The sequence below is a fragment of the Heloderma suspectum genome, chromosome 12 (genome assembly GCF_057233095.1).
Source record: "Heloderma suspectum isolate Gila_16-S chromosome 12, 16-S_ref, whole genome shotgun sequence".
In the NCBI taxonomy this organism is placed as follows: domain Eukaryota; kingdom Metazoa; phylum Chordata; class Lepidosauria; order Squamata; family Helodermatidae; genus Heloderma; species Heloderma suspectum.
Window position 1 is genome coordinate 2,007,213 of NC_139469.1, and position 19,957 is coordinate 2,027,169.

Consider the following 19,957-nt stretch of genomic DNA (forward strand, 5'->3'; position numbering starts at 1 on the left):
CGCGCGCACACCGACAGCGACCTGGTGAGCCTGATTGCAGGGTAGCTAATAAGCCATGGTGGCGTGTTAATCACCCCGTGCGTGCAGTTGCGTGCTAGCTGGGTTTACATATGCCCCGGTGGACGCGGGTGGCTCCAATGTCGGTGGGGCGGTGAATCCACTCTGGATTTCGGTCAGAACCAGTCAGAACTCTAAAGGAGCTCTCCAAGAGTTCTGACTGGTTCCAAGTGAAACCTGGAGTGGATTCTCGCCCCCCTCGACATTGGAGCCACCCGCCTTCACTGACATACCCTCCCAGCACAGCTTGTTGCGACATCTGAGCCTGGCAAGTGTGGTTGGTTGGGGGGGTCAGCACGCCACCCAGGACCTGGTTGCGGAGTGGTTTGTTGACCACCCCGGCCAGCCACCCTCGCGAGGTTTGGCCACGGAGACAAGCTGCACCTGGTGAGGGCAATTATGTGTATCTGGCCAGCACACAACCGGCATGCCCAGGGTGGGCTATTCACCACCCTGCGATCATTTGTGGGAACCAGCCGGATAGACAGTGAGATATGAATCAACCAGGCTGCCTCTCCTTGGAGGCAAGATGCTGGGGACGGAAAGGGTGGGGCCGGCCCTTCAGAACTGGCTACACCTCTGCTCCCTGCGCAGCGGGGGTGGGGGGCTTTGTGCATTTAAAGTCACAAGCACCGCTGCAAATGGTAGAGCACTTAGCAGCATGCAGGCCAGGGTCAGCTCCAGGTTTCTGAGGTTTCTTGGGCCAGCCCCCCCCTGTGGGCTCCTCCCTCAGGGAGCCTGCCTTCTCCCCGCAGGGGTCGCCCGCCACTCCTGCCCCTCTTTCTCCCCCTTGCTTGCTTGGCAGGCAGAGAGCCGGGGGGGGGGGGGGCTGGCAGGCCGGGGCATCTCCTGCTCCCCCTCCAAACCGCCCCGCTTGTCTGGGCCAGGGCAAGAGGCGGGGAGACAAGCAGGCTGCTGTGGGGAAGGGGAGGAGCAGGTCCGGGGGGCTCTTGCCAGGGGCCCCTGCCCACATGCAGGCCTTTAGCAGGTGAAACAGCCTGTGCTTTACCCAGGCAGCAAGAAACTGTTGCAGGTAGCCCAGGGTTCTCGAGTGGCTGGTTGATTACAAGATGGTGTTTGAAATGGGAGCAGTTTTTAGTGCTCAAATGAAGTAAGTGATAAACGGGAGGTGCCTCTGATCATGTGCAGAGTATCTTTCCCTGACCGCAGATGGAGGGCAACCAGACCTTGCGGCTTTGGGACTAGCTGCAGCTTTCCCCGGCCTGATGCCCTCCAGATGCTTTGGACTACAACTCCAATTGGCCATGCTGGCTGGGGCTGATGCGAGTTGAGATCCAGAACGTCTGGAAGGCATGAGGCCAGGGCAGGCTCGACTAGAGCGGGGGTCGATTCCGACGGGCCTGCTGGCCTTGCCCATCTTTTTCCCCAAAGAAGTGGATCGCGCGGGTTTCATCCGGCAGAGGGCGGGTGGCGGCGGAGTCATCCACGTTTCGGGGCGTGTGTGTGTTTCACAAAGCCACGCGTGTGTTTCCGTGGAAGCCGAGTGACACCTGCGTGTCTGTGATGGGGCCTCTGCGGACAGAACACGGCGCCTCCTCGGAAGACGAGACCCGCCAGCGCGCGAATCCACCCAGGCGGCCCGCTTGCTGCTCCCTGCACCGCGGGGCCCCGTCGCCAGCAGCCGCGCTCCTCTCTCGGGGCGCGGCGCGGCGAGGGAGGGAGGGAGGGAGCGAGGGAGGGAGCCTGTGCTCCGCCTCCAGCCACGACCTCGCCGGCTGCGGCTGACTCGGCCAGAGCGCGTCTGTGGCGCCGGCCGCTCGCGGCGGGCGAGCCGGGTCCCCGGAGGGGCTCGAGGGGCCCCAGAGCGGGCTGGCGGCGCGCGCAGGGGCGGAGGCGGCGCGCCCGCGCGCCTGCCCGCGCGGTCCCGCCGTCCCGTGCCTGGATATCCTACGCGGCCCTTCGCAAAGAGCCTCCCGGGAGCGGCCCTTCCTGCCCCCGTCGGGTCTGAGACGGTGCGGGTGCGGGTGCGGCAGCTGGCTCTGGGAAGCCGGCGGGGGAGCTGGGCGCAGCCGCCGCCCTGCCCGGTCTTCCCTGGGGCTTCACAGCGGGGAGGGGATCCTCTCCCGGTGGGGCTAAGGTGGCTTTTTGGCTGCGGGGCAGAGGACCCCCAAACTGGCGAAGCGCCGTCCCGGGCCCAGTGGAGCGGCGCTCTTCGTTTTTCTTAAGGGCGCCGCAGTTACGTAATATACAAGGTGCTTTACGATCCTCACTGCATTTCACTTTACGACCACCCCATCATGCTGTTATCACTACTCCTTCACATTATAAAGTGCGCTTTAACAAAATACTGGACAAATGCCTCCCTGCGCTTCCTGGAGACATCTGGCTGATCCAGCAAGGCTCTTCTTGCGTTCTTACTGCTGACGTGCACAGATGTTGAAGTCTGATAGAACAAAAGGTCTGGGGGCCTCCAAAACCACATCCAAGATTCTCCATCCCAAAGAGTTCTTACGGTTTTATGTTTTGTGCATTGCCCAGAGAGCTTTGGCTATATTGGGCAGTATAGAAATGCAATCAGTCAGTCAATCAATCAATCAATCAATCACAACTCAGTCAGGGAATTAGGCAGTGACTTGGATTGTACTCCAACAGAATCACGTCCACAAAGGAGGTTACCTGATCATTTTTTGATAGGCTGGAGTGCTGGGCTGAAAACAACAGAATGCAATTTAATAGGGACAAATGCCAAGTTCTGCACCTAGGAAAAAGAAACCAAATGCACAGTTACAAGATGGGGGATACGTGGCTCAACCACACTACAAGCGAGAAGGATCTGGGAATTGTTGTTGATCACAAGCTGAATATGAGCCCACAATGGGATGTGGCTGCAAAAAAGGCCAATCCTCTTTTGGGCTGCATTCATAGAAGCACAGCTTCCAAATCCCGGGAAGTACCAGTTCCCCTCTACTCAGCACTGGTTAGGCCTCATCTGCAGTACTGTGTCCAGTTCTGGGCACCACACTTTAAGAAGGATGCAGACAAACTGGAAAAGGTTCAGAGGCAGGCAATGAGGATGATCAGGGTACTGGAAACAGCCCTATGAGGAGAGCTGAAAGAACTGGGCATGTTGAGCCTTGAGAAGAGAAGACTGAGGGGAGAGATGATAGCGCTCTTCATGTACTTGAAAGGTTGTCACAGAGAGAAAGGCCAGCATCTCTTTTCAATCATCCCAGAGTGCGGGACATGGAATCATGGGCTCAAGTGACAGGAAGCCAGATTCCAGCTGAACATCAGGAAAATGTCCTGACTGTTAGAGCAATACAACAATGGAACCAATTCCCTGGGGAGGCGGTGGGCTCTCCCACACTGGAGGCGTTCAAGACGAGGCTGGACAGCCACCTGTCAGGGATGCTCTGACCTGGATTCCTGCACTGAGCAGGGGGTTGGACTCGATGGGCTTGCAGGCCCCTTCCAACCCCGCTATTCTATGATTCTATTATTTTCCCCCAGGATCCACTGCCAGGTACAAAACATGCAAGAATGGTGAGGTGCAGGACTGGAGGCTGGTCAGGGAGATGGAGTTTTGATAGATCAAGGTGATACTGCCCACATATGAATGTAAGAGCCCTGATGCTGGATCAGACCAAAGGCCTATTTAGTCCAGCATTCCTACAGTGGCCAGCCAAATGGAAGCCTTCAAGTAGGACATGAGTGGAACAGCACCCTCCTGCCCATGTTCCCCAGCAACTGGCATTCAGAGGCCTCCAAAACAGGAGGTAGTATATAGCCATCAGGACTAGTAGCCATTGATAGCCTTATCCTGCATGAATTTGTCTATTTGCCTTTTGTTGTTCAGTCGTTAAGTTGTGTCCGACTCTTCATGACCCCATAGACCACAGCACGCCAGGCCTTCCTGTCCTCCGCTCTCTCCCGGAATGTGCTCAAGTTCATATTTGCCTTTTAAAGACATCCAAATTGGTGGCCATCACTACATCCTGTCATAGTGAATTCCATAGTTTAACACTGCGTGTCTGTGTGAAGAAGTCCTTCACTGTTATCTGTCCTGAATTTCCCACTGTTCAGCTTCATGGGATGACCCCACTGGGTTCTAGCATTGTGAGAGAGGGAGCAACATTTCTCCTGGTCCACTGACCAGTGCTTCCTGAGCTGCCAAACAGCGTATATTTACACCGCTCCCCCTCCATACACACGTGAAACAGCCCCAGGTGCATATGATGACCCTCGGGGGACCCAGAGTTGCCCCTTGCTAGGTGGATTTGCACAAAGTTTCAGTGTCCTTTCCCAGGGCTACCCCAGTAGCCCCATGATCCTAAGCCACCCTACCCACAGAATTCAAGCAAAGTATCCCCCATGTATCACCAACAAAGATGGTCAGGGGACTGGAAACAAAGCCCTATCAAGAGAGACTGAAAGAACTGGGCCTGTTTAGCCTTGAGAAGAGAAGACTGAGGGGAGATATGACAGCGCTCTTCAAGTACTTGAAAGGCTGTCACAGAGAGGAAGGCCAGGATCTCTTTTCGATCATCCCAGAGTGCAGGTCATGGAATCATGGGCTCAAGTTTCAGGAAGCCAGATTCCGGCTGAACATCAGGAAAAACTTCCTGACTGTTGGAGCGTAATGACAATGGAATCCATTACCTGGGGAGGCGGTGGGCTCTCCCACACTGGAGGCATTCAAGACAAGGCTGGACAGCCATCTGTCAGGGATGCTCGGACTTGGATTCCTGCACTGAGCAGGGGGTTGGACTCGATGGCCTTGTGGGCCCCTTCCAACCCTACTATTCTATGATTCTATGTGTCTCATACTTTAGGAACTGGGAGTTCAGTGGAATTTAGGGACCTAATAGACAGTCCGTGAGTTGAGCTCATATTTTACAGTTTCATGCATGTGTGGTTCAGTTTCCCTGAAATCAGCCTTTTCAGAAAAAGGCAAAACCACAGTTTCAATCTTTCTGGGGGATCAGAAACCAGCTTCAGGAAACAGAACCAGCTTTGATGGTAAGAAGAGTCTCTGAAAGAAGAGACACTTCTTATTGAGCAGAACTCGCTGTATGAAAGGAGGCATTGCACTTAAAACACACACACTCAGAAAAATCTCATGTTGCCACAATCTGTCCCAAATAGCCACACCTCTGAATGCATCCGCCTTTCTGTAGTCAGAGGCAGAAATTTCACAGGTGCTGGTTTCCCAAGCATAGAAATGCAACAATGGCTGGAGGGCATGATCTGTTGAAATTCTGCCTGTTGTGAAGGGGTGAGAACAGCTGGCACATTTGGCAGGGAATCATAAATATCCAACAGTGCTTTAAAAATAAGCCCTATTTGAAAGCTTAAGACTCAAAGCTATACACAACTGGCCATATTCACATGCCACTTCAAGCTAGGGATCCCAATTTAATTAATAATGATGCAAATGAGCAACATAGGAGTGCATACTGCTCATTTGTGCTTCCCTTTGTGCAAGGGGGTAAACAAACCAGAAAGGGTACATCCAAACTCAACATTGTGGTAAAATGTGTCCAAACAAGCCAAGATTCATAAACCAACGACGAACCTTGTTCTTGCTGGTTTACGAATCCTGGCTCGTTTGGGAGCACTTAATCACAATCCAGCATTCAGACAGCACACAAAGCTATCCCTTCCTGGTTTATTTCCCTGGTCCTATGAAGGGAGAAGCAAATGGGCTGCATGCATCAGTATGTTAGGGAGGTACAGATTTTGTTCATTCTGCTCCATCTGTGTTTCATGGACTGTCAGGTATATTTTTTAAAACCAGAATTTCATTCTACTTGCACAAATCCTCCCCAAAAGTGAAAAAGTGGTCCACAGGTCCACAGAATCAGTGTGACTTGGAAAAAGACAGTTCACCACAGAATCTGTAGGTCAGATTTCTCCAACATCCCTAGGTATGGTCCCTCTTCTCATGGTGTTTTATTACGCCAGGACTCCTAGTTTAAAATGATGAGCAAAAGCAGCCAGTGTTTGGAAGTTAAGTCCTGCTGATTTCAACAGGTCTTGCTTCCCAGTAAATGCACAAAGCCCTGCAGCCGCAGCCCTTTTCCAGGAAGAAAGAAGGAAGCCACCCTTCTCGTTTCATTCTCAAATCTATTATCTCACTTTGGACCTCCGGGTGCTTTTGATAAGCACTTTCCACAAAACGGGCTTCTTTGGAATCCAGGATGGTGACAAGCAACTGGAATTGACGGCTCAGTTGATGAAGGCTTTTGCATTCCTTGTATGTCCTCTTTTGTACTGGTTGGGGAGGGCGGGGGAGCGGGGAGCGGGGAGCGGCCACTGCAGAGCAGAGAAGGAGTAGCTCTTATCAGATGCACCCATTGAGACACAGTTCTTCAGAAACACCCATTTGCATTTGAACAATGCCTGCTCTCAGCTCTGCCTTGTGGAGAAGTAGGTTTACTGGAACAGTGATGAAAAGGACCCCTGTAGGGTCTCGAGTTTCTCATCATCCTTGTAAAACTCCTTTCTTCCTTCTGGCTCTCCTCATCCTAGAAACAATCCCTGTGCAAAGATGCTCATTGCTCATGTGTGCCTGTGCTGACCCACCACTGCACATAAGAAATGGTGGATCAAGAAAAGGGACTACAAAAGACTGCTTGAGTCGGAGCGTTTCCCCCTTTCCTCCCCGCTGTGCCCCCGTTTTGCGGGGAGGCATGGTTCCACCGTCTCTCCCTGAACCAGCAGTAGGTTGCCGGAGAGACTGGACAGGCTGCTGGCTTGAACAGCAAAGGGCCCCTTGGCCTGTTGAGGCAGAGATGGCTTCTCGTTTGGATTAAACCAATCTGCTGCCGGATATTTGGCTTGTTGCTGTGGGCATTGATCTGAAAAAGGAGCACCTTCCTGCAACAGCAGCTGCTTCGAGAATCTTTGCACAGGGTATCTGAGAAACTACTCCCAGGAGGGGAATGATCCCTAGCTGCTTGCTGCTGGATGTCCAGCAGCAGAAGGTCACTGGCAGAATCCCCAAGTCTCTTGTACTGCTGTGGACAGCCAGACCAAAGTTTGCCCATTTAAGTTTGCAGGCTTTCAGAATGGACCAGATTCTTCATTAGATAGCAGGCAGAATGTGTTGTATCCAGGTTTTCCGGCTATCACCTGACTCCCATGGACACATGTGAAGCCTGAGACAATAAATATTCGTGATGGAGTAAGCTCCCAAGCAAGCATCCATCAAAGTGTGACTTTAAATGGTTATTTCCCGCATCTGCATGATCATATTGCATCAGCCTGTATTATTGATATTCAAATGGGAATAGTTTTGTGCCTCTAAGGCCTTTCCAGATGGCAAGAAAAGTGCACATGCTATTCCTAGTGCCACCGCATCAATGTTAGTCCCAATCCAGCACCACCAGCAAGGAAGAGATGTAAGGAGGGACCAGGGGGAGCATCTTTTCTAAAGGGCAAGGGAGTTGGATATACACATCCTTTGGGCAGAAGCACATGCAGCACAATCAAGTGCACGTTTACTCAGAAGTATGTCCCACTCGGTTCAATGGGCCTTCCTCACTGATAAGTGTGTTTAGAACTGCAGCCACTGTCTTCAAAGGAGTAAATGTTTTTTAAAAGGGGCGGGGCGGGGAAGTAACAAGAAAAATCCACAAAATTACAATTAGCATTTTTAGAGCATTGAAAGCAACTCCCAGTAATCCTTGTAACAACCTGAAAGGTAGACCAGTCGTTATCCCCATATCACAAATGTAGGGGCAGAGGCTGAAAGATGAACATTTATCTAGGCTACCACCTGAGTTCACAGCTAAGGTAAAATCTGAACTGGGCAGTTCTTAGTTCATAGCTCATTATTTTCTTAAACCCTGCAAATACATTAGTCTTCATGGCAGAGGAAAGACAGGCCTTGTTGGTGTTGACATTTCAGGTTCTAAAGAGCTCCATGAGAGCATCTGCTGTACAATCTCCAAAGAAACTCATTTACCAAAAAAAGTCATCAAAAGGTGCAGGAACCGAAAGGAGTGTTGTGGTTCATGAGTGACGTTAATAGGTGCTTATGCATTTCATACCACTGCAGTCCAAATCAATCATGCTCTTGCAATGGGGGCAAAGGGTGGGTACTTGGCGTGTCTGTATGTGTGGTATGAATCTTTGTACTGATGCAATATTTTTAGCATTAGAAAAACAACACAACTCCTGTGAAAGGACTCATTCCTTGAAGATTGTGAAGGTCTTATTTATTCCAATGATCCAGATGTCTAATGGGTAACAACGGCAGGCTCATTTGTTGTACAAACAAGCCCTCCAACTTGGAAACAGGGGTGTTGCTAGGCCTGAGGCCCTCGATCTATTCCAGGGCCCCAGATCTTTTCCCCAGAGCCCTGCATGCCCACTAACATCAACGGAAGATGGCTTTCTTACCGTAATTGCCATGCAAGGGGATTTCAAGGGGATTGGGAAGAAATGGGAAAACCCTCCCTTCCCTGCATACTGGAACACCCTCCATGCAAAAAATCCCCCTCCCGCAGCAGTTCTTAGATAATTATTTTTATTTATTTATTTATTTATTTATTTATTTATTTATTTATTGCATTTATACCCCGCCTTTTTTCCTGTTGCAAGGAACTCAAGGCTGCATACATTATCCTCCTCCTCTCCATTTTATCCTCACAACAACAACCCTGTGAGGTGGGTTGGGCTGAGAGTCTGTGACTGGCCCAAAGTCACCCAGTGAGCTTCCATGGCCGAGTGGGGACTAGAACCCGGATCTCCCAGCTCCTAGTCCAACACTCTTGCCACTACACCACACTGGCACTCGAGATAAAACTTCCATTGGTGCACATGCTATTCCTAGTGCTGTTATATCAACCTTAGTCCCAGTCCAGAACCACTGGATAAGGAAGGGATGCAGAAGTCATGTGCACATGCAGTGGGGGCATCCCTCTTTCAGGAGGGAGGGAGAGAGAAAGGGGGAAGGGCCAGGGAGAAATTGCTAATTAATTGCACTTGAAGAGGAATTGCTGACTTGGGACTCCCAGTAAAGAAGTTTGCACATTAAAGGAAAAAGGTAAAACGATGACACCCCCACCAAATGGTCCTGTGAGCTTCCAGGACCCACGAGCTTTCTGGGTCCTACAGAATGCTGAGAGCATAAAGCATAATACAATGTTAGAATAACATAGATTTCCCCAGTGTTTTTGACTTCAACTCCTATCAGCCTCAGTCAGCATGACCAATGGTTGGGAATGATGGGAACTGTAGTCTAAAACATCTGGAGGACACCAGGGTGGGGAAGGCTGGAGTCACTCATCACATTGTCCAGAGAGGGAACTTTTGGGTTCAAAGCCAACAGCAAAGTCAGGAACTCTGACCTTTGGTTCTACCTGGGAGTGGGGTGGAAAACATTTCTGGATGACTCCAGTGCTTTATATGGGCAGTGTTCAAATGCTGCTTGGGGTGGAAGGACATGGAAGCAGAGCAGACAGCATGAATCTAGAAAGTAACTCCACAACTGAGGACTGCTGGTTTGTTTAAAGCAGGGCTGCAGAACCTCCGGCCGAGGTCCCAATCCCTCCCTCCAGGGTTTGCCAGATGGCCCTGTCCCCTCTTTTCTGACCACTGATTGTTTGGTGGTTTCCCGGCTTTTCTGAAGCTTTTGAAATGCCTCTCCAAATGCTTCATTAGGAGCAGGAGTTTTAAGCCAAACCATGCTTGCATTTGGGGAACGTTTTGTATTTTGCACCCACCCCTTTGGCCTGTGATCCTGCCCTTTAGGGATGGGTGAACATGCAGTGCTCACACTTGGTCAGGTTCTCCAAATTCTTTCTTGAGCTCATTTCGTCATGTTTACGTTCCCAAATGTGAGCATCTTTTTTCTTCCATTGGGAATTTTTTTTTAAAGTGAGCATTTTTCCTGATTGAAAATGTGCATTCCTCCCCTATGCCAAAGTGTGAAAATGGGAGAGAGTTTCGGGGGAGATTTGCATGTGTGTGCATGTTCAGGAGTGCAGACTTGTGCAAGTGTGCATTTTTGAACATGAACGCAAGTTCAGGAAATTGTGAACATTTCCCAAGAATTAATTTCTGCTCATGTTCAGGGTTGTGAGTGGGGTGTACTCGCATGTTTTGTGAACACGAATGACATTCTCGTACGTCCCTGCTGCCCCCTTTCCCTTTGGCCTTGCACACCCCTGGAATGCAGCCCCCAAAAGATTCTCCAAAATGGAATGTGGCCCTCTGGCTGAAAGAGGTGAAATAGCCCTGGTTTAAAGCATTTTCACCTCTCTGGAGCAGAACAGGCTTAGAAAAGATCCATCAGAACAAGACAGCCCCTGCTCACAATCTAAAAGGCATGATGTAAAAGAAAAAATCAACCCCAAAGGCCATTTATTGCCTGTTTCCATTTTTACTGCCCCCTGCTTGCTGCCCCCGCTGTGCTTCTGCAGGGTGCCATCTAGATTTTCTGCCTCATGGAACGGAGAGGCTTGCACCATGTCTGCCTGCCGTGTCACCTCTGAAACAGTTATTGTTGTCCTTCAGGAGCTCAGAAAGAAAGCAAAAGTGAAAAAGCGACCCAGAGATCGAGCTGATCAAACGGGGCATGTGTTTTCTGAGAATTGCAAAGGTACTGAAGAGAAAAGGAGGCCTGTGGGTTCTGCCGCATGGTGTGCAGATCTGGAAAGGGCCCAGTGGCATGCATGGGGTCAGGCGCTGAGCATACGAAAGGGCTTTGTGCAGGGTGAAGTCCATCTCGCTCAACATCACTGCTCTCTGGGTTCTAGTGCTGCTGCCTAAAATCGTTTCAAAAGGAGACATATTAAGGATTAGAACACCTTTTCCCAACCTGGAGGCCTCTGGATGTGTTGGACTGCAGCTCCTATCATCCCTCATGCTGCCTGAGGGATGATGGGTGCTGCAGTCCCAACACATTCGGAGGGCAGGCTTTGGAGCCAGAAAGGTTGCGTACCCCGATCTCGCCCGAGATGGTCTAGTGTGAGCAGAAGAGACTCGCTCCAGGGTCCCGCAGCCCCTCTACCGTCCAGAGATGGCTTAGAGGGGGAAGCGAGTCCGTGCCTAGCAGCCGCCGCCGTGCTGGAGAGCAGCGGTGGCGGCAGCACCCGCGCAGCCTCTGCTTTCTTCCCCCAGAACGCCCCACGTAGCATTGTGCCAGGCTTTGTGGGACAGGGGGCCCAGATGCAGCTGCCCAGCGCTGCCTGCACACTGGGCTGGACTTGTTTTCAAAGGGCGGCCCAGGGCAGGCATCGGCAGTGGGCCCTGGCAGGGTGCCGAGGGCCCCAGGCAGCTGCCCAGTGATACCAGGTGTGGGTGCCAGTCCTGACTGGGATCAAATGGGGATCTTCTTCAGAAAAACTTCCTGACTGTCAGAGCAATACGACAATGGAACCAATGACCTAGGGAGGTGGCGGGCTCTCCCACATTGGAGGCGTTCAAGACGAGGCTGGACAGCCACCTGCCAGGGATGCTCTGACTTGGATTCCTGCACTGAGCCGGGGGCTGGACTCGATGGCCTTGTAGGCCCCTTCCAGCCCTACTATTCTATGATTCTATGCTTCTACACAGGAAAGCAGCTGCTTAGCTACAGACCCTCCATCCCTGGGGTCTCCAACGTGCTGCTCATGGGCACCAACAGCACCTGCCAGGCTCTCTGCCCCACCTGGCTGTTATTTCTTAAGATGCTTTTTAATGTTCATTTCTAAATGGGGAGGCTGGCATGTTGCAAGTGAAGCACCACCTTTATTGCGATTCCAACGTGTTTTGTGTTTAGGCACTCACAGCCCACCTCTGCCTTGGACTTAGGCTCTTGCCCAGTTCCTTTCCTTTTAGTCTCCCCACTTTGCCTTCTGGGAAGGAGTGTTTTGTGAGCATTGCCTTGTCCACCACTGCAGCCATCTTACAAACTGGGTATCCCCAACCCCATGGCAGCCATTTTGTGAGAGCACCCATGGCACACACTATATTTCCAAATGTGCCCACCAACCCAAAAAGGTTGGGGACCCCTGGCTCTGTCAGGCTCTTTGTCCAAACAGCATCCCCATGTCTCAAGGGGTCTTTTCCATTACCTGCTACCTGGGCCCCTCCTCCTTTTCCGTCATGGGGCTAGAAATGGCTTGGGGTCCATCTGGAAGTGGGAGGCCGCCCCTCCCTCCCCAGGATTGGTCTCCCATTGGGAGACTTGCGTGGCTCTTTAGCTTTACAAAGAGGCAAAGTCCTCAAAGGCGGTGCACGAGCCACGCAGCCTCCGCTCCTTCCTGAGGGCTGAACCGGGGATTTTCTCCAGATGTTTGGACTCTGCCACTGAGCTACAGGGCCCTCCCCAGATCCTCCAGATATCAGATAATCAGACAAGTCCGATCCTGCCATTCTTCTTCAAATATGATTATCGGCACAGCAAGTGTTGCAAAAGGCTCTTAAAGGAAGGGAGTGTCCCATGACCCCCCCCACAAGGGAGTAAACATACTGCATCTAGGAGCTGCATGACAGGACGTGGTATCCCACCTGTCTATTGTTGACTTACCAAAAATAGCCAGAGTAATGCTCATTTATCAACCAACCTGTTATCTACTTGCCTTCTTCCTACATAGTTTGTTTCCAGAGTCTGATATATCTCTACTCTACTGATCCAATAACGTCCGTTCTGAACCTGGTGGCAGGTGAGAGTCGGTCACTGGATGCCAGCCCTGCACTCATTCTGTTTTTCTCTCATTTTCTCTTTCTTCCAAGACACAACACCACTTGTGCTGGGAAAGAACACACCATTTCTGATAATCTGAAACATACTTCCTCCCGTCTAAGGTCTTGGAGCAGAAAGTCACGCCTTTCAGTCTCAATTTCTCTCATACCACATTGCCTGCACACTGGATATCTTTTCTGCATCTGGACTGAGCATTGTGCCTCCTGATAATAACTGGCACTGTGGTTGGTGAGAGTCTGCCTTACTTTTGTGCATTTTATGACTGCTGGGGAGTGTGCAAATAAAGACCCTCTAATGCAGTTGGGCTTGAACTTTTGTCGTTAAGTCTGAACTGCCAGATGCTGAAAGTGCTTTTCTGTTTGTTGAGGGGGAATGACTACATAGCTTTCTAACTCATGCAGCATAATTGCACCAGCTGCACATGCACAGAGGCACCTCTGAAATAAACTTGGGTGCTTTGTGTTTTATTTGAGCAATGTACCTCTTGCACCCCACTTCTATCTGCTTGCATGAAAGCTGCGCTGCTCAAACATTGGAAGAACAATCTAGAGATCATCCTAATTCTGCACACAGAGAATCCAAATTCTGTGGCCTGCATCAATGACAGAAAATCAAGCAAACAACGGTGACTGCAACGAAATGTTGCAGTGCATCCTCACCTCCTAACAGGACATCCAATCCCTCCACCACTATCCCCAGTTTTCTTGTTCTTTTTCAACAGACACTCAACTTTCCATAGCCACTGAGAATGCTCTCTCCTGACTGGGCTGTTTCATGGGGGGGGGGGTACCCCTTAGGTTTCTTTTTAAAAGATGATGTTGTAGTTCTGCAAACCTTGAGGTTCCCAAGCACACTGATATCTCCCTCTTGTTTTACCGTGGCCTGGTTATGGCTCCATTTCCGTTGGCACTCACCACCGGAAGGAGTGATTTACAGGTTTACAATAATGCTCATTTTCCATAATTTAATACTGTTGCTAAACCTGCAGACAATCAAGAACTCTGTGGGATATTCAGGCTGGGCCACCTGGCCGCTGGAAATCCTGTGGTAAGCCCCCTCTCTGGCTCCTCATTTCTCCCAGCTTTGCCCATGCACTTTCTAGCCTATCTTTGCACCCTTAAGGACTAGAAACTTAAGTTTAAGAAAGCAAGCAAGCAGATATTCTTGGGATGTTAAAAATCCTGAGCCAAACACCATTTTCTGCATTTGTGTGGAGTGACAGCAGCAGATGCCCTGCTCTGGCTACCAGACTAGCCTGTAAGGCACCCCTCAAATTTTGCTTTTCAATAGGATTACTAGTAATACCAATTTCTCTCCACCCCCTAACCCCGTCAAGCATATATTGCTAGCAGGGGGATGAGGCAGGCTACTGAGAGGACTAGAAAAGTGTACCAAGAAACTGGACTGCTGGTCATAAATAGCCCTGTTTTCTCTTTCTTTTCTCTCCTGCCTGGCTAATTTCTTGGATCCCCAATCCAGCCTCTGGTGTGCCTCGGGTCCCTGACTGGTGCTCAAGGATGGAAAGTGAAACCTAGGTGGAATGAATGGCCGGCAAGTTCAGATCCTTGCTTTTTCACTGAGCTGAAAGCACCGCTGTCCTCTCGCAAGCTCAGAGTGCGTGGGGATATGCGTTGCATTTCAGGAGGGGAATAAATGTTCCCCCGAATCATCATGATTTCTCACATTTATTTCTCACAGTTCTCACGGTCCTCGTCCAACACTCCAACCACTGCACCAAACTGGCTCTCAGCATCCAAAGTGAATGGGGGGTGAAAGCCAGGATGTAGCCGACTCTGGGCTCCCCCCGCTTTCCAAAAGCATGGGGGGCGCAAGAGGGAAGGGGCGCCCCCTACGCATTCGCGCTCGGCTTCCTAGCGTCACCGCGGAGACCCAGCTTGGGCTCACGGCTTCCGCCAGGGCCGCACCGCCCTCTGCCCGCGCTCAGAAGCGCCCTCGCGTGTCCCACGCTGCCCCGCGGGGGCAAGAGACGCGGCCGGGGCAGAGGGCGCCGGCCGGCCGGCCGGCCGGCGCGCGGAAGGAAAGCGAAAGGCGCGCGCGGGGCTGGGCAGGCACGTGCTTTCGGGGAAGCGCGGGGCGGAGCCGCGGCAGCAAAACGGGGCGGCGGGTTAAAAAGCCACCAGAGGCGGCGATGAGCAGAGCCGGGCGCCCGACGCAGCCGCCGCCGCCCCGCGCAGCGCCCGTCGACGTGGCTTCGCGGCGGCGGCCCAAGCGGAGGATGCGGCTGCAGCGCCCCGAGGGACTCGCGCAGAGGGGGCGCTGGAAAGCGGCCGCGGCCACCGCCATCCTCGGGGGCGACGGAGGACCCCGCGCGGCGGAGAGCAGCTGAGGCGGCCCGAAGGTGAGGCGCCCCGGGTTGCGGCCAGCCTCGAGCCCGAGTCCGGCCTGGCACGGATTTATCCGCCGCCGCCGCCGCCGCCTCCCGGGCTCTAGGCGGGGGTGGCAGCTCGCTGCAGCGGGGCTGTCTGAGGCAAACTGAGCGGGACCAAGCGGTGCAGGACAGTAGCCTGGCAGCCCGCTGCAGCAGCAGCAGCAGCAAGCGATGACGATTAAAAAAAGATGATGCAGGGACCTTCTGGTCACAAACGGAGAACTGTTGTATCTGCCCCCCTCCCCCGTGCGCGCGCATCTGGAGAACAACTTGGACTACACGCCTCCACCCTAAAACCCCCTTCCTTGGAAAGAGGAGGCTTGATCATTTTTTTCTTTCCCTTTTTAAACTGATGCTCATTTAACTGGAGGGCTGTAGCACTGGAAAAACGAGGGAAGGCAGGAAGGGTCTGTCTGGGAGAAGGGGCTTAAATATATATTTTTACAAAAATAATTCTGTTCCCAGCTGGATTTTGGTTGCCTTTCCTTTGCCCCATAATCTTTCATTTTACTTAGTTTGGGTTTTTGGTGTGGGTGTTGTTGTTTTTTAAGGAAAATACTCCCGTTTTTATTTATATATTTGTAGTAGTCCGAAATTGCCTCTCACATTTCCATTTATCGATGAGTAGGTCATTTGGTGAAAATCCAAAGAAAACCAGTGTCCCTAAACTCCCACCCGTTCAAGATTAAGGTCAGTTATAGATTACAACACAACTCTAAACCATTTCTCTGGATTGGGTAAGATAAAGGTCTGGAGTTGTACGGGACTCTTCTTTGTCAGATCAAAAAGAACACTCCGAAACTGGAGACTTTCCTGGTGGATTTGTGCCCCGTTGGCCAAATCTCTCTGCCTACCCCTTGGTTGTCTTTCACGGTGCTCCAGATTTTTGGCCCCTAAGGTGACGGATTGGTGTCACCTCACACTAGGGCTGTTTCTGCCCAGGGTCAGGCGAGAGGGTTGACCACGGTGTGGCAGCCCTGTAGGTGCCCTCGAGTGCAGTTGATCGATTGTGTCAGCTGTGCTTCCCCAGAGCCACACTGTCCAAAGATAAGAAGAATCCATTCTTTCCGCGATCCATCCTGTTGGAGCTAAAGGCCATGCCTCCAACAGCTGTTTGCTTAGTTAGCATGAGCTCCCTCTCTCTGTCTCTCTCTCTCATCTCATTTTTGGATCCAAATCACTTTCCACTCATGTTTTCCATAACATTTCATAACTCCTACAAGTCTCATTCATCGTTGCCTGGCAATTAGATTTGCTGACGCGGGCCTTGTTGGCACATAGAGTTAGCACATCCTAGCATTTAGGTGAAGTTAGGTGTCTCCTGTTGCTTTTGTCTTCCCTCTGCCTGGAAATAATACAGTTATTATTGAATCAACATTGGCTGCAGTGCTGGAGACAGAAACCTCTCGGTCCCTGGGAGGACTGGTTTCTGAGACTGCATCATGGATTCTCAGTGATGCGCCAGCACAGATCTATAAACTGACTACGGGGGGGGGGGGCAGGATAAATCCTCAAACTTAGGCTTGCCAGTAAGGTCAAGACAGGCAAGGGAGATGTGCTGAACTAACTACGCTGTCACGGCAGCAGTAGAGACTGGGCTGCGAGCTCATCCCTGGCTTAACACCGCTGAATTTCAAGCAACTTCACTGGGGGAAGGATTTGCCCCCCCCATCCCCCCCCCCCGTGCTGAAAGATATATCAATAATAGGAAGCAATTTAAACTGGACCACTTAAAGTGCAATCAGTTTTTTAAAAAGAGAGAGTGAGAGCAGCAGAATAATGTTTTACGAGTTCACAGAGGTTGATTTGTGTGTGCAAGGAGAGATTATAGCCTTCAGATCCCATGAGGTGGAGGCTATGGAGGAGGAAGGGGGGCATTTCTCCAAGAGGGAGCTCTAGGATTACTCAGGCGCTTGGCATGCTTGCAAGCCACAAGTTTTTGCTCTGCACAAAGAACCCCCTTCATCTTGGCCAGCTATGTCTACTTTGGGGGATTTGATCCCAACTCGCAGAAATCCCAGTTCTTTGTAGTGTGGGTTCTCACGCTTTGAAACAATGAAACCTGCCAGGCTTCCCAAGAGGAAAAAAAGAGATCAGGCACAGTCCACCAGAATGCTCTTCTGTGCAAGCCCCAGTGAAAGTGATGGGAGGATGTGCCAGCAAAACATATTGTGTTCTACAGCCCTGCATTTAATCATTCAGGAAGTTTAATATTTTTGATTCCACAAAACTTCCCTCCTTCTCATGAACACTCAAACTAAAACCAAAAAAGGTGTGTGTGGGGGGGGAGCGTGGAGCACGTCACCTTCCTGTGGGGGGGGGGGAGGGAGGGCTAAATGAATTTACTTGGAAGTTGCAGCCTTTCACCTTTGGGGGGAGGGTGGGTTAAGGGGATGTTCTTGGAGAGAGCAGTCTTGGAAATAAAGCACTGTATAAGTAACGCCGCTGCCAGACTGAATCAACTGATGGGAAAGGCTTCTGAATCGGCGATTCCCATCAGTGAGTCTCTGATGCATTCTGTGGCTAAGGGAAGGAAAACCACTTGTGAGCAGGTGTCGGCGTTGCTTAGCCTGCTGCTGTTTTCGCCCCCCCTCTGCAAAAGAGAGAATGGGCTTTACCCCAATGCAGGGTTCAGTGTGCCGAGTAGAGATCAGCCAATGAGTTCCTCCGTGTTCGAGCTTTGTTTCAGAGGGGCCGTAGCTGAGGGGCAGAGCCCCTGCTTGGCATGCAGAAGGACCCAGGCCCAATCCCTGGCATCTCCAGGTACAGCTAGGAAAGAATCCTGCCTGAAGCCCTGGAGAGCCATGGCTGCCAGTCAGCATTGGCAGTACTGGGCTAGATGGACCCAGGTCTGACTCGCTAGAAGGCAGCTCCCAGTGTTTCTATGGGTTGCTGCTTTTGGCCCACTCCTGGAGGATGTTAATGTGATTTCTGGTTTCTTTTTGGCTTGCAGGAGAGCTTCAGTGAAACGAGCAGCCCCTCCTTGGCCCCCAAAGCGATGGGAGCCCACACCGGCGGGTCTAGTCTGTAGAATGGTAGCACATAGCAGCGTGACGCCTGAGAATCAAATCTCGACAGAGCTGAGATGTCGACTTGAGCCGCCCGTGCGGGACGCTCTGCAGGTCCGAGCTCCCCACAGCCTTGGCCAGCCCAGCACCGTGCAACTGCCCCGGGACACCCACTTCCGCACCTTTCGCTCGCAGGAGGACTATGGCACCATCATCCGCACCACCGTGTTGTTGGAAGAGTGTGGTTTTTATTGGGGACCGTTGTCTGTCGACACAGCCCATGAGAAGCTCAAAGGTGAGCCGCTGGGGACCTTCCTCATCCGGGACAGCCGCCAGAAGAATTGCTTCTTCACCATTAGCGTTAAGACAGACACAGGCCCCACCAGCGTCCGGGTCATCTTTCAGGCAGGACGCTTCAGCTTGGATGGCAGCAAGGAGACCTTTGACTGCCTCTTCAAGCTCTTGGAACATTATGTCAGCTCCCCGCGGAAGTTCCTGGTCGCCCCACTGCACAAAGAGCGTTTGCGCTCCTTGCAGGAACTCTGCCGCAAAAGCATTGTGGCGACGTTTGGAAGAGAGAACTTAAGCCGTGTCCCCCTCAATCCGGTCTTAAAGGATTACCTGGAATCATTTCCCTTTAAGTTGTAAGGGTTCTGCATTAAATCCATGTGCACCACTGGGAGAAACGAAGGCCAGCTGCATGAGGAAACTCCAGCCCCTGGAGTGTGTGTGTTTCATCACACCTGGCCACAGTCATACCAGGTCAGGTGGGAAAGATCCATTCATGCATGGAGGCCACTGGTCAGATGGAGCGCTGGTGGCAAACGTTGGACTGCATGAGTTTTCGTTCATGTAGTCAGTGCTGGGTGTGCAGATAGAAGAAATACATGAAGAAGTCCAACGTCTGGGTTTTTATAAATGTCTTGGACGATCAACACCTCTATTTCTGTAGCAGCTCCACTGTATTTGAACACTTGACTTCTGATGTTTACATAATTGAAAAACTGTTTGCACAAATGGAGGCTCTTGGAAGCCTTGTTGGTAATTTTCTGCTGGGCAGAACATTTTTGTTATTTTATATCTATTTTTTTAAAAGGTGATAATAAACCTTATTGTAAAAGGTGTTTTTTTACAAAACAAAACAGTTTCTCTGGTCTTTAGTGATGCAGGATTCGGATACTTATCTCTGTAAGGGAACTGCCACGTGGGGAACCCCTCACCGACTAAGGGCACCATCCTATGCATGCTGGCTGGGGAATGCTGGGCGTTGGAGGACTTTGTTCTGTCTAAACACGCATAGGATGGCTCCCTAAGCCTCAGTTATCCGGCTGGCTTGACTTTATTTATGACCCACCTGTGGCCAAAGGCCTCTCCATGGAGCCGGGGCTGGTGTCAAGGGGGGCACAACTGGGCACGTGCCTCACGCCCTAGCAAGAGCCCACTGACAACAGCTCCCGGGACTTGCTCCTGCTCTTCGCTGCTGCAACCTGCTTGTTCCCCTGCCTTTCACTCTGGCCCGGGCCAGAGTCATGATGAGAAGGAGGAGCAGCGGATGCCACGGCCTTCTCGCTCCCTGGCTCTCTGCCTGCCAAGCAAGCGGGGGGGGGGAGCAATGGAAAGGGGGGAGCAACAGGAGCTGGCGAGATGGCCAGCTCACTGAGGGAGGGGGCCCATCGCGGGGGTCTTGCCCTCTGAACCCTGGAGCCAGCACTGCAGGGGACTAACAGTATCAAATCCCGTAAGACCCACCCTCAGAAGCAACACAGCACACTTCTGTTCCTACAAAATGCTAACAACTCCCAACAGCAGCCCTTTGAAGTGAAGTTCATTTGTGTTTGCTGTGTG

General features: G+C 51.6%; 1 protein-coding gene across 1 annotated transcript; it reads left to right on the plus strand.

Moving 5' to 3' along the window:
- Nucleotides 1–14,854: 14,854 nt before the first annotated feature.
- On the plus strand, nt 14,855–19,699 carry SOCS1 (suppressor of cytokine signaling 1). The gene is made up of 2 exons (XM_084818085.1): nt 14,855–15,074; nt 18,058–19,699. The coding sequence occupies exon 2, from the start codon at nt 18,137–18,139 to the stop codon at nt 18,758–18,760; it is 624 nt and encodes a 207-aa protein (XP_084674211.1). The 5' UTR covers nt 14,855–15,074; nt 18,058–18,136; the 3' UTR covers nt 18,761–19,699.
- Nucleotides 19,700–19,957: the final 258 nt, after the last annotated feature.